The 25,978-nt window shown below is 46.9% G+C and overlaps 1 protein-coding gene across 1 annotated transcript in view; it reads right to left on the reverse strand.

Moving 5' to 3' along the window:
• Positions 1 to 3,212: 3,212 nt before the first annotated feature.
• The window catches only part of LOC115857025 (polycystin-1-like protein 2), an 85,715-nt gene continuing 62,949 nt past the window's right edge, over positions 3,213 to 25,978 (reverse strand). The window contains 16 exon segments of the mRNA XM_070044123.1: positions 3,213 to 3,374; positions 5,322 to 5,409; positions 6,738 to 6,967; positions 7,191 to 7,288; positions 8,181 to 8,366; positions 9,986 to 10,123; positions 13,092 to 13,188; positions 14,351 to 14,446; positions 14,448 to 14,481; positions 14,483 to 14,527; positions 15,733 to 15,877; positions 15,880 to 15,960; positions 19,398 to 19,614; positions 20,483 to 20,545; positions 20,548 to 20,708; positions 21,384 to 21,583. Of these exon segments, the coding sequence (XP_069900224.1) occupies positions 3,213 to 3,374; positions 5,322 to 5,409; positions 6,738 to 6,967; positions 7,191 to 7,288; positions 8,181 to 8,366; positions 9,986 to 10,123; positions 13,092 to 13,188; positions 14,351 to 14,446; positions 14,448 to 14,481; positions 14,483 to 14,527; positions 15,733 to 15,877; positions 15,880 to 15,960; positions 19,398 to 19,614; positions 20,483 to 20,545; positions 20,548 to 20,708; positions 21,384 to 21,583 (2,041 nt within the window).

Below are 25,978 nucleotides of genomic sequence, written 5' to 3' on the forward strand. Positions count from 1 at the left end.
CCCAATCCAAGGAGACAAAATAATTAGGTTTGAGGAAAGATCTCACCTTTAACATGGATTTTATGGAGTGGGCATGAATCAGCAAAGAAACGGGGGAGTGAAAAACACTTCAATCTCTACACTTTCAGTATTACAGGATGAGTACCTTGAAGCGTGTGTGTGTGTGTGTGTGTGTGTGTGTGTGTGTGTGTGTGTGTGTTTGCGTTTGGGTGACCCAAATGTTGCAGTGAGATTCTGCCTCATTTATAAAATTGGGGATGTGGGCACATGTGTGTGGTGGCTTGCAAGGGCTGCTGTGCTCTGTTTTCCTCTGAGTAAATCATAGACATTAACTGAGCCCTTGTTATGTGCTGGGGCTGTGCAGATATTATCTTTGTAATCTTCTCCAAACCCCTTCTGGTAGGTATTATACTCATTTTGTAGATGAAGAGCTGGAGACTCAGAAAGTTTAACTAACTTTCCCAGGAGTGGAATGAGGAAGGCATTTTATGACTTAAGCAGTTACTAGGTGGCAGTAGCAGAACTTGCCCTCTAGTCTGATTCACAATCAACTGCTCTTAAGCTCTGTTCTACTTGCCGCTGTTTGGGATGCTGACTGGCTCACAGTGGTCTACTGTAAACTCCAGATCTTGTCTGGTTTCCATAATGTCAGTGTTCTGTTTTTATTGTTTCATTACAAGCCACTGCAGCATAATGCAAGCCATGCCCTAAAATATTTGTTCCTAGCTTCACTAACTCATTTGGTATGAAGAACAAGGTCACATATCAATGTGTGGGCTATGTCGTGGGCCCTTATGCCAAAGCAATAGGAAGTGTGTCTTTTTTTTTTTTTAATGTAACAAGCATTGTGGATTAAAAAAAAATTTTTTTTTCGTCTGATTATCTTTGTAACATCCATGGCTTGGAATGTGAAAGGTCATCTCATTGCACAGTTGGTACAGGCACCTGAAAATGCAGGTGGTCATTTCTTTCAGGTGTCTCAGGGGGGCCTTCTCATCTCTTTGAGCAGATATATTTTTCTCTCTCACAACAAGAAATTTCCAATTTGATATTTATAGTCAACAGAGAAGTGGAGAGTGGATGGGAAAGATGGGAAAGAGAAATGAAGAATTTACAACTTCTCTAGATCTTAGAACTTTTCCTATTTAAACTAACGGACTTTATGTGTCTGGTTAGATTTCTGTACCAGACTTTCGGGAGACATGTGTGCACTTGGTATGAATTATTTGATGCTTATCTGCTTATATAGCTCATGTTCATACCTGACACAATAAAGAATGGATGATGGGCTTTGGGGTGGATAGAAGATAAATCCCCAAGGTCTTACGTGTATTGCCATGTTATGTGTCTCTCTGTTTATAAAGGATTCTGGCTTTTGATTGTCATGGTAGTTAGGTGGGATCCTGGTTCAGCCATCATAAAAGGATATTTAAGCTCTCATCCAGATAGAAGGCTGGCAGTAGTTCAGCTTCACGGTTAAACTAGCTGTTTAATGACCTCATCAAGTGTGCATGTTCCTCTCATCTTTCTGCTCTGCCATCTTCAGATTGTTCCCCATGGTCTCAAGGTAGCTGTCAGAGTTCCAGCAGTCTTAGACCAGACAATGTCCAGCCCTAGAGCCTATCTCCTCTTTTTTTTTTTTTTTTTGCTGTACGCGGGCCTCTCACTGTTGTGGCCTCTCCCGTTGCAGAGCACAGGCTCCAGACGCACAGCCTCAGCGGCCATGGCTCACGGGCCCAGCCGCTCTGCAGCATGTGGGATCTTCCCGGACCGGAGCACGAACCCGTGTCCCCTGCATTGGCAGGCAGACTCAACCACTGTGCCACCAGGGAAGCCCTGTCAAGGGCTATTGCTAAGACAAATCAAGATTTACTTTGAGGTGGCCACAGGGTCACCTTACCATGAGTCATGTGGGGTAGGGGTAGGGGCTACCTGAACAAATTGGGATTCTGATAGCAAGGAGGGACACATGGAATGGATTTGGGGCAGGCTACCTAGAGTACCTGCTACGATGGGTGTGTTAGGAGGAGAGACAAGACAGGGTGAATTGGAGAGGATTCGTGAGGTGCTTCTCCTGCATAGGAGAGGGGAAATGTGCAGTTATCCACACAGTCACCTGGAAGACTTTTATTATCTAGGTCTGTGGTTCTCAGAATTTAAAGCATGTTTATCAAGTCTGACTGCACATTGGAATCATCAGGGGGGGCTTAAAAAATATTGATGCCTGGGACCCATAGATTCTGATCAATTGGGATGAAGTCTGGGGTTTCTAGCGTGTAGCCAGTATTGAGAACAACTGGTGTAGATCAACGATTCCCAAAGTATTGCCTAAGGAACACTAGCCCTGACTGAAGTGCTTCAATACCAGAAGCCATGGTCATAGGGGTTTGGGAATCATTACACACTTTATTGCTCACATTCATCTCATCCCAGAAGACTCATAGTGCACATTTAGCATATTAAAAGCTCTAACAATTCCCATGCTAAAGCACTTGTGTATCCAGTGTTTCCCACGTTTGATCTAGAAACATTTGGGGGAGGATGACACCTGTCATGAGTTGAATCGTGGCCCCTAAAGAGATAGGTTGAAGTCCCAGACCCCATACTGGGAAGAAGGCCATGTGGCAACAGAGGCAGAGGTCAGAATGATGCATCTACAAGCCAAGGAGCGCCAAGGATTGCTGGCATACGCTAGAAGCTAAAAGAGAGCCTTCCAAAGGAACACCTTGATTTTGGACTTCTCTCCTCCAGAACTGTGGAGCAATACATTTCTGTTGTTTTAAGCTAGCCGGTTTGTGGTACTTTGTTCTGGCAGCCCTAGCAAACTAATATGACACCCATTAGCATCTCCTGGACACAGTTGAGGAAACCCTGAACTAGAATCATTCAAAGGCAACTCCTGACTGACCAAGAAGATGAAATAATCAGTCTGTAGAGGGGATTTCCCACCCCCCCTCCCTGAACTCCAGACAATATTTGTTATATTTCTAGTTGAAAATATATTTGAACAAACAGTCTATGATAGTGGTGGCAACTGTATAGAGGTATGTATGTATTTTTCCTTTTTTTTTTTTTTTGCTTGCCAGGTTTGGTAACTCTTCTATGGACACAGAAAAATATTGACCAGGAGAGATTACAGAATCACTGGTAAGTGTAGGCCTAAGATGCTGACCCTCCCCTACTCTACAGATGATTGTGCCTGGACCAACAGCTTAAATTTGGGGCACAGCTGATACAGGTTGAGGGGCCCAGGCCTCTGACAGCAGCTCAGGCTGCTCACTGCTGCTTCCAGGCTCCTGTCTTTTACATTTAATGCCCAGGAAACTGAGTATCTTCATCAGTAGCAAATCGATGATCTCTCCTTCCTCCGACAGCTGCAGAGGGAGAAAGAACCATACAACTTAGGTAGGGCCATTCTCTTTGAGGGCTTTTCTTTCTAAGGGGAAACCATGGTTTTATCGTCCAATTTGGTCCCTGCCAAAGTCACTTCACTGTTTAGTGTTGCTTTTGTGTTGGAATTGACCTCCTTCTGGGAATCCCAAGGGTGTTCACTCCTGCCTTTATCCCCACAGGGTTCCTTCTTTATCCCCAGGGGGTTCCTTCTTCCCCTCCATTGAGAATGACAAGATGCCCTCCACCACCCCCCCAACCCCCACAAAGGCTATTAGGAATTTGTGTACAAAGACGCTCATTGCTGCTGGGAATGTGAAATGGAAAACAGTTTGGTGGTTTCTCAAAATTTAAACCAAAGTAACCATATGAACATCCTGAAATAAATTTCTGGGCCCAAGATGGAGCTGCTCCTATGCAGGGTGCCATGTCAGCAAACTGAAACTTGGATAACTTTTGTGTCTCTGTAAAGGCTCCCCTTGACCAGAAAGGCAGTATATCCAGTCAGCTAATCCCCAAACACCAGGCAAATTCCAGGCTCTATACTTACTTCCTCTTCCTTCTCATCCCAAACAAGGTTGACTCTGTGGCCCTGGCCAATCAGATACTTTCTATTTTCCGCTTCCTTGTTCATTATTCTTTACCCTACAAAAGCTTCCTGCCTTCCACTCCATTTTGCAGATCTCTGAATGGAGACAGTCCACTTCATGAAAAGTTAAATTTGTTTGTCATCACCTAAATTGTTTTCTTTAGTCATTTTTCCAGTGGGTTCTCAATCTTGGCTGTGTATGCAAACCACATGGGAGATTTCAAGATACCAGTGCTTGGATCCTTCTCCTAGGAATTCTGTTTTTATTGGTCTCAGGTGCAGTGGCAGGCATTGCCAAAAGCCCCCAGGTGTTTCTAATGTACAGTCAGGGCTGGGAATCACTGATGTAATGAACAGAGTCCCACGAATCAGGAGACGTGATTCTAGTCTGCCCTTCATTTGCCATGATCTTGGGGAATTAATTTCCTCCTTCTGGGCCTCAGTTTCCCATCCCATGTGCAAAGGTCCCCTGGCCGTCAGAGCAGAGGTTCGAAAATGCAGTCCCCAGACTGGTAGCATCACATCATCTGGAAACTTGTTAGAATTGCAGATTCTCAAGCTCCACCCCAGATCTCCCCAGTCAGAAACTCTGGGGGTGGGACCTGGGAATTTGTGTTTTGATGAGCCATCCGAGGGATTATGACTGGCGGTTTTTTGGTTTGTTTTAAACATTATATCTATCTGTCTGTCTATCTATCTATCTATCTATAAGTATAGTTGATTTACAATGTTAGTTTCAGGTGTACAGCATAGTGATTCAGTACCTTTATAGGTTTTACTCCATTAAAAGTTATTCCAGAGACTTACCTGGTGGTCCAGTGGTTAAGAATCCACCTGCCAATGCAGAGGACGTGGGTTTGCCCCCTGGTCAGGGAACTAAGATCCCACATGCCGCAGGGCAACTAAGCCCACACTCTGCAACTACTGAGCCTGTGTGCCACAACTAGAGAAGCCTGCGCACCACAACGAAAAAGATCCCGCATGCCACAACGAAGATCCCGTGTGCCACAACTAAGACCCGGTGCAGCCTAATTAATTAATTAAAAGTTATTACAGAATAAGGGCTATAATTCACTTGGGAATTATATTATATATATATATATATATATATATATATATATATATATCTCCTTGTTGCACGCCTATTTTATTTTTTATTTTTTTGGCCATGCTGCACAGCATGTAGCATCTTAGTTCCCCGACCGGGGATCGAGCCCATGCCCCCTGCAGTGGAAGCACAGAGTCTTAACCACTGAACCACCAGGGAAGTCCCAATTTTATACATAGTACTTCGTATATGATGCATTTTAAAGTTTGAGGACCATGGTGTTAGAGCAGCCACATAAAGCATCAGGGGCTTAGGCAGGCAGCAGCTGCAACTGTCACAGTCCCTCTTGGGCTGGCAGTCCACAAGACCAGTTCCTGGAGATCTGCTCATGGGTGCCGTGGAAAGAGCACATGCCAGAGGGACCTGGGTTCAAATCTTGCCTGCCTTGTGGGAAAGCTGATAATGTCTTCAGGCCTCAGTTTCCTCATCTGCAATAGTGTTAACACCAGTGCCTCAGGATCATTGTGAAGAGGAAACAGAAGTGTGTGTGTGTGCGTGTGCGTGTGTGTGTGCACATGTAGTAATAATAGCTATTATTACTTAGAGCAGTAATGATGGGCCTGTTTTAAAACATGCCCTGTCCCTGGTGGGTCTGCGTCCTGCTTTGATACATAGAAGCAGAGAGAGAGTATCAGTTGTTCAGAGTGGCAGGAAAACACCTATTATGTGGAAATAAGCTACTCCTGGCCTGTCCTTAATCCCAGGGGACCCCTGCCAGGTGTCCTCCTTTGGGGCTTGCTCCCTGTGTTCCTTGGTGCTGTAATAGTGCCATGGAGGAGATGGAGGTTCACATGAGTTCACTAACTCACCTGGGACTACACAGCTAACAGGAGCAGTGCCAGGGTTTCAAACCTAGGGCTCTCTGACTCTAGAGCGTGCTGGGAGACACAGTGTGTGTGGGCCCTGAGTGTCCCTGCACATTTGTGCTGAGTATTCCAGGAATGCAAGGCTCTGGCAGGGCTTTACCCAGGCATCATCTCAGGGCTGAGTTTGCAGTGAGCAACCTCAAGGGATGAGGTGACATCCTCCTTCAGACAAAGAGCAGGCTTGCTTCTGCCACTGTAGAAACAGTGAATGCTCCAAGCTCAGTATTCCTCCTTGGTACTGTAACTCACTGCATGGGCAAGCATCTGTCGTGGCCCTTCCTAGGGAACTGACTTCAAACACCATGAAGCTCTGCTACTGCTTTTGCTGTGAGTAATGAAATCCTTTGTCTCTGACCTAGGAGTCTTGTGTCTTCTGCCAGCATCCATGAAACAGGCTAGTGTGTTAGCTTATGAGTAGGGTAAGACCTCAGACCCTGCATAATTCTTGGTTAAGGTTAAGAGCCTTCACCACTTCCTACTTGCCTGGTGGTGGACACTTTACGTCGTACTAAGTTTCCCATCCCTGTATTGGCTCTAGCAGAGGCCACCAGGCTTGGTGCACCAGGCTGAGAATGCTGGAAGCAGGATTTCCCTTTGAACTCTGAGATTGCACAGTTTCCAGGGGCCTGAAAATATGACCTGAATGCCTCTGAATCCCCCAGCCCCTCCCCACAATGATACAATGAGCTTGGCTCGGCCCTGTTTTGAAAGCTGCACCCTCCAATCAGACCTGGACTTGAGCAAATGTCTTTCCTCTGCTGCATGTGAATCCAGTGAGCCTTACCTTGACGCACTTTGGCGATCAGTCCCCAAGGGGACCACGTAACCTCCTCCCCGGTACACAGTGAGTTAGCCCCAGATGGGATACCCTCGGCGCTGGCTCTGGCTCTGGCACTGCCAAGCCTGGGAAAAGTCATTGCTGTTATTGAGGACGGAGGCATTCCAGCCTTCCCCATAGTCTGACAGGTCTTCAACGTCCAGGGAATATGGCACACGGCATCCATCAAGGGAAGCCTGCAGGGCTTCCCTGGTGGCGCAGTGGTTGAGAGTCCGCCTGCCGACGCAGGGGACACGGGTTTGTGCCGCAGTCCGGGAAGATCCCACATGCCACGGAACGGCTGGGCCTGTGAGCCATGGCCTCTGAGCCTGTGCGTCTGGAGCCTGTGCTCTGCAACGGGAGAGGCCACAACAGTGAGAGGCCCGCGTACAGCAAAAAAAAAAAAAAAAAAAAAGAAGCCTGCAGCTGCAGGGCAAGAGCACAAGAGCTTTCCTGGACCCTCACTTGGTGAATCTGGGCACTGCCCACCAGCTTGGAGTTCCCATCGGTGATAAAGCCTGGAGATGAGAAACAAGTGGATGAATCTAGCCATCAGCATCATCTGAACACATCCCAAGCTTTCTGGCCTGGATGCTAACGTGAATTTCAGTGTGCCCGTTGTAGAATTAGCCAAGAGAAGTTCATGGCCAACCACAGACTACATTCAACCATTCATCACCATCTCCCCACCTTGGACCTGGTCTACTTCTTGCATAACTTCTCTTGGGGAATGGCAACTCCTACCCAGTCATCAACTTGGAGACCATTTATGTCCTTTCCCTCGATGCCCACATCCTAAGGGTCAACGAGGCCCACCAATAGTACCTTTTCAATGTTGTCTGCACCCACCCCGTCTCTCCATCACCTCTGCCCCCATCCCTACATCAGTCGCATCATTTTTGCCCAGCATCCTAACTTACCTACCCTCAACTCCAACTTCCAATGCAGCTTCTACCACAGATTTGATTATGTTACTGCCTCACCGAGAAGCTGTCAATGGCTCCTCACTCCCTTAAGCATAAACTGTGAGCTTCCAGAGCCTTCATGATCTGGCCCCTGTTCCTCTCTCCTGCTCTGCTTTTTGTGGGTCCTCAACTCCTACTGTACACTGAAGTCGCACTCCACGCTCTGTAGTTCCAGGAAGATAGTGCCTTGGTGTTTCAGGCTTGCCTTTTCTCATGTTGTCCCTTCTGCCTGGCACACCATTTCTACCTGGCCAATTCCTGCTCAGTTATCTAAGAAGGAGGTTCTCCACTCTGCATCCAGGGAGGGCTAGGGACCCTCAGAGGGTCTCTCCTTCAAAGCATATGGCTCTGTGGTTATTGGTTCTCTGTAAGGCTGAAGTTGACAGTGACCCACAGTTGTTCCCGGGAGGGAGCTGACCCACGTCCTGGGGTGGGTGGACGGTACCTGGGTGATGACTGTCCAGGTTGCTCACGAGGGTGGTGTTGGCCCACGTGAACAAGTCCTGAAAGTCCAGCACGGCTGAAAAGCCTCGGGTGAAGCTGTGCCCAAGGTGTCTGTTGAAGTGGTAGTCTCTGGGGTCCCCCTGCCCGTAGGCCACCAACAGCGGCATGCACAGGGAGCCCAGGTGCGCTGGGAAGGGAGGCACAGCCCCTGGTCAGGCAGAGGCCCCAGCTCCTACCAAGTCCAGGGCAGGAACTGGAAAGGCACATGGCTCAGAACAGTTGAGGTCTTGTAGACCAGCCACTCACCCCTCTGGTGACAAAGGAATCAGTCCTTATAAGGACAGCAGAAAGTAGTAAAGTTCACAGGCCATGAGCCTCCTGCCTGGGTTCAAATCCCAGCTCTGCCACTTCCTATCCATGTGCCCTTCACAAGTGACTTAACCCCTCTGTGCCTCACTCTCCTCGTCTGTGAAATGGGGATGATTCTGTCACACAGGGTTGTGATGAGGGAGTCAACAAATTAATATTTATAAAGCACTTAAAATAGTGCCTGAACGGACTTCGTGCTGTATGAATGTTTCTTAAATAGAATTTTTTTTAAATGGGGCTCTGGGGAGTTCCCAGGCGGTCCAGTGGTTAGGTCTCGGAGCGTCCACTGCAGGAGGCAGGGGTTCAATCCCTGGTCGGAGAACTAAGGTCCCACATGCTGCATGGTGTGGCCAAAAAAAAAAAAAAAAAAAAATGAGGCTCTGCCATGTTGCAGTGCTGAGGATAGAGCAATAAAGGTGACAGACGTGTTCCCTGCCCTCATGGAGCACACCTGTAGACAGGTGAGTGTGACCTAAGAGCCCATTAGGTACAAAGATTTAGTTTAGGAGGCCTGACATCAGAATCATGTTGGGGGATGCAGAACGTTACTGAACCAGAATCTCTGGGCCCAGGGCCTGGGAATCTGCATTCTGGCACCCCCACTCCAAGATGACTTGTTGGGGTTCTACCCACATCTATCTTGTTTTTCATTCTGTACATGCAGCTCCTACGCAAGCTCCGCCACTCTGTGGTTTGGCCACGTGGGCTCCCCGTGGCAGGGCAGGCCAGGGCTGCGGCAGGGCCAGCGCCCTCCTCGGAAGCAGCCCTCACCAGTGACCTGGTGGGTGGCAACTAGGGGGTACGTACTACGCTCGCCCCTCCCGAGGTCTCAGCAGGACTGAGCCCCAGTTGCCCACATGGAACCCACTCACCAACCACCTTCCATCGGCTTCCGTCTCTTTCCTGCACTTTTTCCTACCAGTGCTTCTCAGGATCGCCTCCCAAACCAACTGCTTATGCCCAGATCTGCCTGTGGGGGAACCCAGACTAAGACACACAGTGAGGTTTGAAAGCGTCTGGTCAGCGGGCCAGAGGAGCCTCTCTGACGACACAGCCTTTGGGCTGAGAATTGAAGAATAAAAGGAATTAACCAGAGGAAAAGGCAGGGAGGAGGGTGCGCACATTCCAGGCAGACTAGATGCCAGAGGGCCTGGGTCAGGAGCTGCAGGACGCAGTGTCACTGGAGCTGAGGGCACAAGGGGCCGAGAGAGGTGACCTGGGTGGGTGGAGGACAGCAGGGAGTTTGGACGTTATCCAGGGGCCTGGAAGAGCCACGGAAGGATTTTAAGTTTAGGGGAGAAGCTGGGGAGAGTAGATATCTGGGGCGATGGGCCCAGAAGCAGTGTGGGCCTGTCAGAGATTGTACCACATCTGCTCAAATCTATGTTGAGAACCAGCGAGTGGGAAGGTTGCTCGTAAGTAATCTTGGCTGCCTACCCAAGATTTCTCTGATTAAGGCAAGTGCTTTCTGTTCCTTGAGGTGGGTGGTTTTCATCTTCTCAACGTCAGAGGCCAGAGCCTTCTGGTAGATGTCCCTTCTGCTGTTTCTTCGTGCTTGGAACAAGGCAGAGGGGTCTGTGAAAGCAAGGGCACAAGGACAGTCCCCCAAATGGGCAGTGGAACCAGCTTGTACGTTTGCAACCAAGAGACTCCCGTCACCAGGTACAACAGGATCCACTGTTCCTCCTCCTTGGGAGCCATTTCCCAATGCTACCCTCCATGCCTCTGCCCGTGCTATCCCAGTGCTCAGAATTCCGTCCCTTCTTCTCTAGCTGGAGAACTCTCCTCATACTGAAAGCACAGATGCCTTCCTCACCTGAAGTCTTACTGATTCCTGGATGCTGTCTTTCTGTGTTCCTGAACTCTAAGATGGATCCCAGTGCTTCCAAAACTTGGAAGGATGGAAGGATGAAGGTTACTAATATCTCAAAGTCCTGTTATATGTAATTCCAAGTATCTTCTTTTTCAAACCACCTTACTGACCTATAATTTTCATAATTTCACCCGTTGGAAGCCTGCAATTCAGTGATTTTAGTAAATTTGTAGAGTTGTGCCACCATCACCACAACCTAGTTTTAGAACATTTCTGTCACCCTCAAAGGTTTCCTCATGTCCCTGAAATTGGTCTCTACTCCCACTCTATCCCCACCCTTAGCCCCATTAATTTTCTTTCTGTCTTCATAGATTCTTTTCTCTGGACTTTTCATATAAATGGAATCATATGTACATAGTTTCTTGTATCTGGCATCTTTCACTTAGCACGATGGTTTGGTGTTTGTCCATGTTGTGTATATTAGTAGTTCGTTTCTTTTTCTTTCCGTTTCTTTTTTTTTTTTTTTCTCCCGCACCACGTGGCTTACAGGACCTTAGTTCCCTGACCAGGGGTCAGACCTGGGCCCCCTGCAGTGGAAGCGCAGAGTCCTAACCAATGGACCGCCAGGGAATTCCCTGTAGTTAGTTTCTTTTTATTGTTGAGTAATATTCCATTGTACTGACATACTACCTTTTGTTTATCCAGTCACCTGTTGATGGACATTTGGATTACTCCTAGTTTGGTCTATTAAGAATAATGTTGCTAGGAATGTGTTGTGTGGACATATATTTTCATTTCTCCTGGGTAGATTCCTAGGAGTGGCTAAATATCTTTTGACTGTTACAAATGAAGCTTCTGTGAACATTTGTGTACAAGTTCCTGTATGAAAATAATTCTTCATTTCTCTGGGATAAATGCCCAAGAGTGTAATTTCTGGGGTGTATGGAAAGCCCATTTTTAGTTTTGAAAGGAACTGCCAAACTTTTCCAGAATGGCTGTACCATTTTACATTCCCACCAGCAACGTATGAATGCTCCAGTTTCTCTGCGTCCTTGTCAGCATTTGGTGTTATCACTCTTTCTAGCCAGTCTGATAGGGGTATATTGACCCAGCTATCCTTTGGATCCATGCCCCTCTGTCCACCCCCACTGCTAATGCATGCCACCTCTAGTCTGGACCATTTCAGTAGTCTTCCTACTGGCCTCCACACTTCTACTTTTGACCCAATACCTCTGGTCTCCAAGAGCAGTCACAAAATCACAAGTCCAATCATGCTGCTCTCCTATTTCAAACACTCCAAAACCCCGGCATGGCCCTGGGCCCTACAGGGCCCTGTATGACCTGCTCCCCATCCACCTCTCTGCCCTCATCTTGAAGCATTCCTTCCATGCACACACAGCTCCCCATGCTCTGGCCACCCTGTCAGTAATTGCTATAAAATGACAAGTTCTTGTCCCACCTCAGGGCCTTTGCACATGCCCAGTGTTCAGACCCTCCCTCTCCCATCCTCTAGGAGCCACCCTCTTATTCTGCCCCCTCATTCTCTCTTACAAGTCGTTTTGTGCATTTACTTGTTTAATGCGTCTTCCCAGATGGGCTGTTCATTCCAAGAGCAGCAGCCTGTTCCCTCCAGTCAGTGCTGTGTTGCCAGGGCTGAGGCTGAGAGTGGGGATTGACTTCAAATGGGCAAGAGGGAACTTTTGGGGGTAAGTTCCAAAAAGCTGTTCTAAATCTGAATTGTGGTGATAGTTGCACGACTCTATAAATTTACTAAAATCAGTAATTATACACTTACAATGACTGGATTTTATGTAAATCATGTTCCGAAGCCATTGTACTGCCTGGCACACAGAAAGTACTCCCTGGATAATTGCCAAAGGAATTACTGAATGAATATTTGATTGGTCAGGAGGCTGTCGTCTCTTTGGAGAAAAATTACTCTTTTGACTTGGGAAGATGGTTTTAATGGACTTTTTGGATCTACAAAGCCAAATCCCTATTGTAGGGCAGAAGAATACAGTCCCATGAGGAGGTCACCACACTGCATGATGATGTAGGGATGTGGGCTTTCGTTTGTTCCCGTTTTACTTCCCCTGAAAGTCAAAATCTCTATGTAGACTATTAGAGTGTTGAATCTGTTCTGCTTGCTTGTTTGTTTTTTGTAATTCTCTTATTGGAGACACCCTCAGGAGTTTTGGCTGGGAAGTGAGAAATCAGGTTGGGGGGAAGAGGGCTGGTCGTGGGCTCCTCTGACCAGTCAGCATGGCTGTGTTCCACTAAAACTCTTTACAAAAACAGGCGCTGGGCTAGATTTGGCCCCCTGGCTGTTGTTTGCAGACCTTTGTCTTAGAACCCTAATTATAGCTCCCTCACACCCCTCACGCACACAAGCTTGTTGTTTTTTGGTTGTCTAATGACCTGAGCCCTGGGGAAGAAAGCTGCCTGCTTGGGATTACACAGAGGATGATGGCCCTTGAAGACCGTGGACCCCATGGTGCCTCTTCATGCTTAGGTGTCAGACAGAAGGGCTCGGATAGGGGAGGAACAGGTTGCCCAAGAGACAGAGGAAGAGTCACTTGTCCCTGGATGGATTGGGGGTGCTTCAATAGTCAGGGTGAAGGCTGATGGGGAGCGAAGGCCTGAGGCCGGGACCACCCAGTGTCTGGGCTCCACGGGGCTTTCTCAGCCTTGTCAGGTTCCAGAGCCCTGCCTGCACCCGGGCACCATTACCTGGGCCAGAGACACGTCCCGGGAGGGGGGCCACAGGCTCCTCCTCATCCTCCACTGTCTTCAACACCAGCGCAAAGAAAGCAGCGAACCCCAGCACCTGGAAGGCACCCACTGTGAACCCCAAGCCTGTGTTGGAAACTCCCTGTCAATTCCTGGTCTGAGCTTGGGTAGAACGGGAGCCACACTTGTGTCCTGGGTGCAGGAGCCATGCTCTGGGGAAGCCATCCTCTGCAGAGAGGGGACTTGGTCATAAAGGGTCAGGGGCAGGGCTTGCGTGCCTGGCCACCAACCAGGCAGAGACCAGCAAATCCTTGAGCTCACGCTGCTTCCGGCATTCTCCAGCCCTCCCACCTGCTGGCCTTTCTCCTACCCCTCAGCCTGGTGACTCACTAGCATAGCTGCTTACACCTGCCTCCTCCCTCCTTCCCTCCCTCCCTTTCTTTCCGTGTTAAGTAATTCCTTCCATTACATTGTCTGTGCACCTTCAGTGCACAAGCACAGAAGGATTCTGTGGTTTGATTGGGGAACAAAAAGGTTCAGGACTCTGTTCTTAATATTCTCAGACTAGATTGAGGGAGGTGTCAGGAGCTGTTTAAGTCTCTGACGAAGGCTGTTCAGGGAAGAATGAGGGTGGGGGATTCTGTGATGCCTCGTAGGTGGAAGGATTTTCTCTAAATATTCCCTCACTTCTGCAGCTCCCCCGACACAGTATTCCTGCTGCCTGGCTCCTTCCAGGCGGGACTCAGGGTCTCTTTGACTCTCACTGCTCTCTTGCGTAATTTTACATTTTCAGAAATAGGAGTATTTCCAGTTCATGCACACATTTAATGGCTTGGTGGGTTTTTTTCTGAAGGTAAAGTTTGTGTAAGTTGCTGGCTCATCTCACAATCAAAAGCATCCTAGACCTGAGGAAATATGATATCATCCCTATTTATACATGTGGCCTAAGGGCAAGATTTTTTGGTGACCTTATTCTCTTAACCTCAGGTTTTCTCATCTGTAAAATGGAGGTGAGGCCCCTCCTAAGGGTGATTGTGATGATGAAATGTCAGCATCTGGCCCTGAGGGAGCATGGATTATCCTGGTAGTTACCTTGCTGCCCCAGGTCCACCCAGAAGTGGTGCTCCAAGTGGGTTTGTTGAATGAATAGATTGAATAGATGAAGGAATTGCTGAAGCCTAAGAACTGGGCAGCTGGCAGGAGGGAAATCATGGGTGGAGGGAAGGAGGGCAGGAGGGCCGCCACACAGGGGTCCTGACCTTCAGGGGCTGGGTGACAAACACACTCTCCACGAAGGAGACGGCCATGGAGGTGAGCCACTTGAGGGGGCTGACCCGCCCGTAGTGCAGGCCATAAGAGCATGGTGAAGAAGACTGCCACTCCGCTGGTCACACCACCAGGGGAGGCCTCGAGGGGGCTTGCTCGCCTGCCCGGAGCTGCAAGAGAGGATGGGTATAATCAGGGGGGCACCATTTGGGCTCCAGTTCAAACCCTGCCCCAACCCTACCAGCTGCGTGACCTTGGCCAAGCTCCTTAACCCCTCAGACCCTCAGTATTCTCCTCTATCCTATTCTGTATTCTATACGGTACACATACATATATTCTATTCAGGTCACCTTTATTCAGTGCTTACTAGGAGCCAGTCCCCATGCAAACTGCTTTATACAGGTTTTATCTGTTATTCCTCATGGCAAGCCTAGAAGGCTGGTACTTAAGTTTTTATTATGAAAACTCCCCATTATACGGAAATCAGTGAGTACAGTGAACCCTCATCAACTACTTTCAACAACCATCACCTCCTTGTCAAACGTGTATCATCTATCCCCACATGCTTTCTTTTTTTTCTGGAATATTTAAAAATAAATTTCATACGTAATATAAAATCATCACCAGTTATTTTAGAATACATCTCAAAAAAATGGTCATTTTTTCACTGAATTATGGTGCTGTTGTTGGGGAAGAAAAAAAATTTCCCTCTACCCTTTCTAGATTCTTCTGGCTGGTCTAATTAACACGAGACAGATTAACAGGAGAAAAAAAAATTTAATTACATATATATAGGGGCTCCAGAAGAATATAAGGCTCAAGGACAAGTTAGGCAACTGAGGGTTATGTGGCATCTCAGAGAAAAAGGGGGTAGGGGTTTGGGACCTCAAAGGGGAGGAAGGCAGTTCACATGGAGATGAAAGCAAATGTTTGGTAAACAAAATGTTTGCTATGCCAGCAGTGACAATGGGACCCTGGAGAGGACTTTGGTCTCCAGGCCCTTCCACGCTTAGCCCACATGCTGCTCTTCATGGACCAGGCCCTTTTAAATTCTTCTTAGGTTTGAACCAGGAGATAGGCATTATCATTCCCATGTTACAGGTAAGGAAGCTATGGCTCAGAGAGGATGAGGGGCTTGTCCAAGAGTGTGCAGCTAGGAAACACCCACGTGAAAATGGTTATAAACTGTAAAGTGCTGTACAAAGGGCTCTAACTGTCATCTGGCAAAATCACCCTGTTCAAAGTCCTCTTCCCTAAATTTGTGCAGTCCATAATCGCTGCTTCTTGGGGAGATCTGGATGAATAACCTTCCAAGGTATCGGGATGTGCTCTCCCTGCAGGCCCCAGGCTGGGAGCACCCAAGGGAGTGTATTACCTCAAGTGTGCTGGAGGCGGGGTTCTGGGCTGTCCCCCTAGGCAACCCTTCAGGGTCTGCAGCTGCCCCAGTGCCTGGGTGTGGCTTTGGCCCTGGGAAAAGCCCTGGGGCTCCAGCAACAGCAGCTCTTGCTGTAGGTGCTCCACTGAAGGTAGAGACACTGCCTGTAGGCACTGTCCTTCCCGGCGTCTCTTGGGCCCACCTCGGGCCTGGGGCACTGCATTTCTTCTGGAGGACAAGGGAGAGAAAGAGCATCAGCTGGTGCTGAGTGACAGAGCAGACTGTGTGCAATAGAAACAGGAGCGTTAGTAATGGCTTTCTTGTATCGATCGCTTACTGTGTGCCAAACCATGGGGAATCTGAGGTTCAGAAAGATGGGATACTTGGCTCATATGGTCAGTTAGGATTTGAATGTTCCTCTTTTAGTCTTTTATGAAGGGCATTTTCAAAATTTCCGTATACGTAGAAGAGACAAGAATAGTATACCCATTGCCCTCCTGCAGCAATTACCCACATTTTGCCAAAACTGTCTCGCCTCAGCCCTCCAATTTTTTTTTCCTGCAGTACCTTAGGCAAATCCTAGACATAATGTTCTCTTATCAGCAAATATTTTAATACGTACAAGATTTGAATTTGAACCCAAGTTTGCCTGTTGCCAAAGACGGTATAAGTCTTAATCGTTTGTTTTTAACTTTTTATTATGAAAAAATTTAAATTACAAAAGTAAAGAGAATGATGAGATGAACCTATACCCATTGCTCAAAATTATCGCCTCATCCTATTACCAGTCCTGTTTCGCCTGCACCCCACCCACCCTCTCCATGTGGATTATTTTGAAGTAAATTCCAAGCCCCACGTCCTGACACTAAATATTTTAATATGCTTCTATGGAAGAAGAGGACTCCTTTTAAAAACAAAACCACAATGTGTCATTATCAGTTTTTAAAACAATAATGATAGTCCCTTAATAGCGTGAAACAACCAGTCAGTGGAGAAGTTTCTCCCTGTTATCTCTGAATGTTTTTCTACAGTTCGTTTGTTCAAATTTCAGTTTCCTTAAGTTGTTTCTTTTTAAAAAAAAAACAAAGGTGTTGGGCTTCCCTGGTGGCTCAGTGGTTACGAATCCATCTGCCAGTGCAGGGGACACGGGTTCGAGCCCTGGTCTGGGAAGATCCCACATGCCATGGAGCAGCTAAGCCCACGCACCACAAATACTGAGACTGCTCTCTACAGCCCGTGAGCCTCAAGTACTGAAGCCCACAGGCCTAGAGCCTGTGCTCCGCAACAAGAGAAGCCACCGCAATGAAGAGTAGCCCCCGCCTGCCGCAGCTAGAGAAAGCCCATGCGCAGCAACAAAGACCCAACACAGCCAAAAATAAATAAATAAATAAATTTATTTTTAAAGAACATTGATATTTAAAACAAAAAAACTAAAAAAAAAAAGGTGTTTTTTGTTTTAAATTACAGAGGTAATACATATTCATTGCAAGAAAAAAACAAATTTGAACCTTTGCATTATTCCCTGAGCCTTCTAAGGGAAGCTTGGACTCTCCAGGTGGAACCAGGCCTGGGTCCCTGGAGCCTGAGCTGGGAGGCCGGTGCCCAGGGGCACATTCTCCTGGGACAGGAAGGGCCCAGGTCTGGACCAGTGTGCACCTTCACAAGGGGTGCGTGAAACTGGATATAGAGCATGGCAAAATGGAGCACCCTGACCCCAGGACCCCTCCCCAGTCACCAGTGAGAAGTGAATGAGAAAATAACAAGTGATGTGGAGAAGGCTGTGGCTCAGACCCGATGTTGGTAAAGACCTGGCAGCATTGACTCTGACTCCCTCTGACTCAGGCCTTCTACCTCCCCCTCCCTCCTGGGCCTCCATCACTGAAGCCACAGCTAATGGTTCCAGCATCAACAGCCTTCGTAAGCGTTCTGGCAATGTTTCCGGAAGATACCATCATTTGCAATCATAAACACTTACTGAATCCTTACTTTGTGTCAGACTCGTATGATCTCATTCAGTCCTCAAAACAAGCCAAGGAGCTGGGTGGATCAGCGCTTCTGTTTTATAGGGGGGAGGAAATAGTCTCAGAGAGGTTAAACAACTGTCCAAAGTTGCACAGCTGCTTTGGCATCTGGGAGAGCCCCAGGTCTGGCCAACTCCAGAGTCCTGGTTCTAAGGCCCATGCTGTGAATGCCAAAGTCCCCCAAACCCCAAAGACCCCAAACAGGGCCAAGTGTCCAGCGTGGGCATCAGCAGAGCTACTGCAGGGACGACCTTCATGGGCAGCCCAAGCCCAGCTCTTCAGGGCTAATGCTCCAGAGTGGCTGGAACACGGGGGTCAAAGTAGGGCTGACCATGGGGTCAGCATAGGCCTGGCCAGGAGGGAGTGCTACAGTAAGGACTTGGGACCTGGTCTTGAGGACAGTGGCTCTCAACATTCAGTGTGCATAACAGTCACAAAAGTGACTGGTAAAAAATGCAGATTCCTGGCCTCACCTTAGAAAACTTAATTCACTGTATCAGAGGTGGAGCCAAGAGTCATGAATTCAAACTCCCTAATCTATAGACCCCATTTTTATATTCTAAACAAGGTTTAGACTGTGACCAGCCTTGTGTTTTAAAAATGGCAGCATTCTTAACCCACACCATCCAATATGGTAGCCACTTGCCACATGTGACTTTTTAAAATTAAAATTTTTTTTTTCTAGTTCCCTGACCAGAGATTGAACCCCGGCTCCCTGAGTTGGGAGTGCAGAGTCTTATCCACTGCACCACCAGAGAAGTCCCTCAAAAGATATTTTCAAAGGTGTGTATGAATTGCAAGCGAGGGTTGCAGGAGAAAGAGAAGGTGATTCTGAATTTTTAGTATTTCATAGGAATAAAGATTTCATAGGAATAACAAGGAAGAGGAACAGGTTTTTATGGGAAGATATATATGGTTTAGTTTTTTTTTTATAAACTTATTTATAAAATTTAGAATTAAAATAAAAAATTTAGTTCCCTAGTCACACTAGCTACATTTCAAGTGTCAATAGCTCCATGTGGCTAGTGGCTGCCATATTGGTCAGTGCAGATATAGACCATTTCTGTCACTGTGGGAAGTTCTATTGGACAGCCTGATCTAAACACTGGAGGCAGCGATCTGGGTGGAAGATGGAAAGGAAAGGGGCAAGAGCAGAGCCAGAGAGACTAGCTCAAACCAGAATAATGTGCAATACATATGTGCAGCTCTTCACACAGTTCATGATTTGGCAACAAGCAATGTGAAAGCAGTACAAGAGATGCTTAGGGGCTAAAGAGCACATGGTTGGAGACCCTGTTGTGGGCTCAGAGGTTGGGTTGCTCCCCTGAGGAAGGGACACATCAGCCAAGAATAAAGTGTGAGTAGCCATTGGCCAAGTGAAGAGAGGAGAAAGAACGTTCTAGATCAGAGGACAAGCATGTGTGCAGGCCTTAGTGGGAAGGCAGCTTGGCATTGTGTGGAGAGCAGGATGCCTGTGGTACTGCGAGGGAGGCGGTGGCGAGTGGTTGGAGTGGAGGCTGGTGAGGGAGACCCCCCAGTAGGACTTCTTGACTCCCTCGTGATAGTGATACAGACGTGGCCCTTGGTCCTGCATCCACCTGTCTCCAACATGCCCCCTCTCGGCCCAGAAATGTTAGGACTCACCTTTCACTTGCACAGACCCAAGAGTGAGTGTTAAAGGGCCCCCTGTCTGGCTGGCTTCCTTCCAGAACACCTGCCCTGCTTTGTTCTGCTGACAGATGACGTCTTCCACCAAGGCCAGCAGTTGGTTGATGTCCATTGAGTTCGCGAAGTCCCAGCCCGAGCAAGAGGGTGGCACCTTCAGAGCTTTGAACAAGGAGCTGACGAGTCTCCACAAATCCTGCAAGTCACCCAGGGGAAAGGGGACGTGAGCTACAGGTGAGGGGGCAGCAGAGTGGTCAAGAGCACTCGCCCTGGGGCTGGACAATCTGGGTCTGAATCCCAGCTCTGCCTACTGAGACATGACGTTGGGCCACCCTGAGCTTCTGTTTTGTCCCCCATAAAAATCCCTCTTCTAGGATTTCAACTGATACATTCCAGGCTGTATTCCTTGAAGTGTGGAACACAGTAGGTGCTCAATAAATGCTTAACGTGTGCATGAATGCAGAGGGAATTCTTTCTGTGTGCTTCCAGCCTGCAATCTGTTTGAAAGTATAATATTTTGTACATAGTAGGTACGCAAAAATGTGTGTGCATGTGTGTATATGTTGTAGGTGTTTGTGTGAATATATGTGCCGGTGTGTACATGCATGTAAACATGCGTATGTGGCATGTGTGCACTTGTGTGTACATGTGCAGGTGTGTTTTCAGGTGTGCATATGTGTGTACATGTGCACACATGTACATGTAGGTGTGGGGTGTATGTCTGTGGATGTGTACACGTGGCATGTGTGTATGCATTCATGTGTAGGTGTGTGCGTATGTGTGCATTGTGCAGATATATGTGTATATGTGTGTACACGTGCACATGTGTACACGTTTGTAGGTGTGTGTGTGGTGAGTGTGTGCACATGTGGCATGTGTGTATGCATGCATGTGTAGGTATATGTGTGTACTGTGTGCACATATGTGTATGTGCATGTGTACGCAGTTGACAAATCTTAGTGACTGATGCTGTCCGACAACGTGGGTTGTAGGCCTCAAACCCCAGTCCCCACCCCCTTCTGCCCAGGCTAGAGCTCCCCACACTGCCGGGGTTGAGGACCTGCCTTGGTCACTGCTTCAGGTGTCAGAAGACCATCCTCCACAGGCTGTGGTGAGGGGGCCAGGCTGAGGGGGCCCCCCCATCCCATTTCCCAGCGTTCTGCTCCTTGGTTACCCAAGGACGGGTGTTCCAAAAAATCTGAACGATCAGGAGGTTGATGGGAAACGTGAGGAGCCCAATCCAATCATCCAGCCCAATCAACACTTCCTGCCAAGTGAATTCGACTTTACCTGGGGCAGATGGAGGGAAGGGGTCGAGGGGAGAGTCCCCTCCACCCCTTCCAGTAAGGGTTAACCTTGCCCAAAGAGAGGTCTGCCCCTTGAGTGGCTCCGGGGAGGTGACCACTAAGCCCTTGGGCTGTCCTGCCTGGTGGGTATGCCTTTGTTTACCTGGGGTCTTGGGCCACACCATATAGTCTATGCTAACAATGTGATTTATGGTGGGGGCCTTGGTTGCACCGTATCACCTCAACCTCTGGAGGGGCTGGAGGCTAAGGTCAGCCATACTGGGTTCAGCCATGTCTATGTGAGCATGCCCCGATAAAAACTTTGGACACCAAGGCTTGGGTGAGCATCCCTGGTTGGCATTACTCCATGCGTGTTGTCACACATTGTCAGGAGGAGTGAGCGCTGTCCAGACTCCACTGGGAGATCATAACTGGAAGCTCCACGCTTGTTCTCCCATGGACCTTGCCCCACGTGCCTCTTCCCTTTCCTGATTTTGATCTGTATCCTTTCTCTAATAATTATGAGTATAATGGCATTTCTGACTACTGTGAATCCTTCTAATGAATTATTGAACCTGAGGGTGGTCTTGGGACCTCTGGAATTGCAAGGCATTTCTGGGGCAGTGACAGTTCATGTCCACCAGCCACTAGCCCTGATCGCCATGACAGTGGGAGTTACCCAAGCCCATCTTTTGCTCAGCTGGGTCCTTGGGGACACCCCAGAACATGATGGTGGTCAGTATGGTGCAGAGGAGCAGTGAGAAGCAGCAGGACACCTGGTGGGCATGGGTGAAGTTGCTCCAAGCTGAGTTGCTGAAGATGGAGTACCAAATGTGGCCATCCTGGAAGCCTGTGGAGGTCTTCATGAAAAACAGGTGGCTGTGGACAGGTCAGGGGAGAGGGACAGGCATTTAGGGAGACAGGAATGGGGAGAAGCCTAGTCTCTTTGGAGCAATCCTGGGATGAGAGGGAGGGATTTGTTTCTAAAATTCATCATCTGTTTTTTTCTTTTATAGAAGAAATACAGCATCATAGTAGCATCACTTCAAGTTAATGATGGGGACTCTGGACAGAGTGGTTGGAACCCTAGACGGCCCTCTTACTACTGTGTGACCTCAGGCAAGTTACTTTACTCTTTGTACCTCAGTTTACTCATCTGTAAAATGGGCATAATAACAGAACCTGCCTCACTGGATTGCTGAAAGGATTAAAGATGATAATTTTTGTAAAGCATTTGGCAAAGTAGCTGGCATATAGGTGAGTGTTCATCAGTGTTAGCAATAATTTTTGTTATAAGTTTTAAATAATAATGTATAACTCTAATATTGTTTGTTTTGTTACAATTAGGGCATTAGAGAATAGTGGTTAAAAATCCAAGGCTTTGCAGAGGGAGGACCACTCCCTAACTCCTTCTACGAGGCCACCATCACCTTGATACCAAAACCAGACAAGGATGTCACAAAGAAAGAAAACTACAGGCCAATATCACTGATGAACATAGATGCAAAAATCCTCAACAAAATACTAGCAAACAGAATCCAACAGCACATTAAAAGGATCATACACCATGATCAAGTGGGGTTTATTCCAGGAATGCAAGGATTCTTCAATATACGCAAATCTATCAATGTGATAAACCATATTAACAAATTGAAGCAGAAAAACCATATGATCATCTCAATAGATGCAGAGAAAGCTTTTGACAAAATTCAACACCCATTTATGATAAAAACCCTGCAGAAAGTAGGCATAGAGGGAACTTTCCTCAACATAATAAAGGCCATATATGACAAGCCCACAGCAAACATCATCCTCAATGGTGAAAAACTGAAAGCATTTCCACTAAGATCAGGAACAAGACAAGGTTGCCCACTCTCACCACTATTATTCAACATTGTTTTGGAAGTTTTAGCCACAGCAATCAGAGAAGAAAAGGAAATAAAAGGAATCTCAATTGGAAAAGAAGAAGTAAAGCTGTCACTGTTTGCAGATGACATGATCCTATACATAGAGAACCCTAAAGATGCTACCAGAAAACTACTAGAGCTAATCAATGAATTTGGTAAAGTGGCAGGATACAAAATTAATGCACAGAAATCTCTGGCATTCCTATATACTAATGATGAAAAATCTGAAAGTGAAATCAAGAAAACACTCCCATTTACCATTGCAACAAAAAGAATAAAATATCTAGGAATAAACCTACCTAAGGAGACAAAAGACCTGTATGCAGAAAATTATAAGACACTGATGAAAGAAATTAAAGATGATATAAATAGATGGAGAGATATACCATGTTCTTGGATTGGAAGAATCAACATTGTGAAAATGACTCTACTACCCAAAGCAATCTATAGATTCAATGCAATCCCTATCAAACTACCACTGGCATTTTTCACAGAACTAGAACAAAAAATTTCACAATTTGTATGGAAACACAAAAGACCCCGAATAGCCAAAGCAATCTTGAGAACGAAAGAAGGAACTGGAGGAATCAGGCTCCCTGACTTCAGACTATACTACAAAGCTACAGTCATCAAGACGGTATGGTACTGGCACAAAAACAGAAAGATAGATCAATGGAACAGGATAGAAAGCCCAGAGATAAACCCATGCACATATGGACACCTTATCTTTGATAAAGGTGGCAGTAATGTACAATGGAGAAAGGACAGCCTCTTCAATAAGTGGTGCTGGGAAAACTGGACAGGTACATGTAAAAGTATGAGATTAGATCACTCCCTAACACCATACACAAAAATAAGCTCAAAATGGATTAAAGACCTAAATGTAAGGCCAGAAACTATCAAACTCTTAGAGGAAAACATAGGCAGAACACTCTATGACATAAATCAAAGCAAGATCCTTTCTGACCCACCTCCTAGAGTAATGGAAATAAAAACAAAAATAAACAAATGGGACCTAATGAAACTTCAAAGCTTTTGCACAGCAAAGGAAACCATAAACAAGACCAAAAGACAACCCTCATAATGGGAGAAAATATTTGCAAATGAAGCAACCGACAAAGGATTAATCTCCAAAATTTACAAGCAGCTCATGCAGCTCAATAACAAGAAAACAAACAACCCAATCCAAAAATGGGCAGAAGACCTAAATAGACATTTCTCCAAAGAAGATATACAGACTGCCAACAAACACATGAAAGAATGCTCAACATCATTAATCATTAGAGAAATGCAAATCAAAACTACAATGAGATATCATCTCACACCAGTCAGAATGGCCATCATCAAAAAATCTAGAAACAATAAATGCTGGAGAGGGTGTGGAGAAAAGGGAACACTCTTGCACTGCTGGTGGGAATGTGAATTGGTTCAGCCACTATGGAGAACAGTATGGAGGTTCCTTAGAAAACTACAAATAGAACTACCATATGACCCAGCAATCCCACTACTGGGCATATACCCTGAGAAAACCAAAATTCAAAAAGAGTCATGTACCAAAATGTTCATTGCAGCTCTATTTACAATAGCCCGGAGATGGAAACAACCTAAGTGCCCGTCATCGGATGAATGGATAAAGAAGATGTGGCACATATATACAATGGAATATTACTCAGCCATAAAAAGAAACGAAATTGAGCTATTTGTAATGAGGTGGATAGACCTAGAGTCTGTCATACAGAGTGAAGTAAGTCAGAAAGAAAAAGACAAATACCGTATGCTAACACATATATATGGAATTTAAGAAAAAAATGTCATGAAGAACCTAGGGGTAAAGCAGGAATAAAGACGCAGACCTCTTAGAGAACGGACTTGAGGTTATGGGGGGGGGGAAGGGTGAGCTGTGACAGGGCGAGAGAGAGTCATGGGCATATACACACTAACAAACGCAGTAAGGTAGATAGCTAGTGGGAAGCAGCCGCATGGCACAGGGATATTGGCTCGGTGCTTTGTGACAGCCTGGAGGGGTGGGATGGGGAGGGTGGGAGGGAGGGAGACGCAACAGGGAAGACATATGGGAACGTATGTTTATGTATGACTGATTCACTTTGTTATAAAGCAGAAACTAACACACCATTGTAAAGCAATTATACCCCAATAAAGATGTTAAAAAAAAAGAAGAGACCTGAGAGAGATGATCTCTCTGTTTCTGCCACATGAGGACACAGCAAGAAGGCAGCCGTCAGCAAACCAGGAAGAGGGCGCTCACCAGAACCCAACCCCGATATTGGACTTCTAGCCTCCAGACTGTGTACAATACATTTCTATTGTTAAAAAAAAAAAAAAAAATCCAAGGCTTTGGGTTCAGACTCAGTTTGAGAGAATAAAAATTGTGAGACAGGGTTTCTGAAAATGGCACCACATTCCCCTAAAGAATCTGTATTATTTCCCTATGAGTAGAATGTAGTTTAACCACAGGAGCTATTCAAAGGCCCAGATTCTGCTAAGAGTATCCAGAGTAGAGATTCCCAGCTGCCGCCTGTCCTGATTGGTCAATGCCAGAACCCTCCAGGGTTGTACGATGCTCTGTCACTCGGGGGTGTTCCGGTGGCCTGGACTCAGAGTACAGGTGCAGAAAGAGAGAGGTCAGTTGCCAACAACAGTAATTGTCCATGTTATTTGTCTTATTCGACAAATATCTGATGCCCCTGGTGCTGTGTCCCAGGCTCTCTGCTGGGCACCAGGGATTCACGGGAGGGATGAGGAGCTTTTGCCTTCAGAGAGCTCCTTGCCGAGTTTCTAGGCATCACATGTGCTGATGCACTCGGAGATAATACCTGCTTCTGTAACTGAGTACTTAGTGTGAGCCGCATAGTGTGCCAAGCACATTACTACAGCGTTTCATGGGACCTGGGACCCCCTACGGGGCAGGCACATTGAACTCGTCATCTTTCAGATACGGAAGCTGAGACCTGGAGAGGTGCGGTGACATATCCAAGGTCACGCGGCAAGTCAACAGCAGGCGTGTGGGACTTTGTGATCCGTGCCCACGTCTGTTATACCTCTCTTGGGGTCCAAGTCTCTCTGATTCAGACTTTTTCCCCCTTGGAGGCTGAGATGCTCACAGTGGCAGCTGGGAGGAAAAGTCATCTCGCAGTAAATGCACTAGAAGCAGACTGAATGCCCATCCATAGGAGAATGGTCGTGGGACATCCATTCTGTGGAATATCATGCAACCAATAAGGAAAATTTGACCCAAACAGACCCTGCTGGAAGGATGTGCGTGATAGATTATTAAAGAAAAAAGGCAACATATTTAGAGTAGCATGCCATTTACAAAGTTATAAAATAGCGATCTGTGGTGGTGTGT

This window comes from Globicephala melas, chromosome 19, assembly GCF_963455315.2.
Source record: "Globicephala melas chromosome 19, mGloMel1.2, whole genome shotgun sequence".
Classification (NCBI taxonomy): Eukaryota; Metazoa; Chordata; class Mammalia; order Artiodactyla; family Delphinidae; genus Globicephala; species Globicephala melas.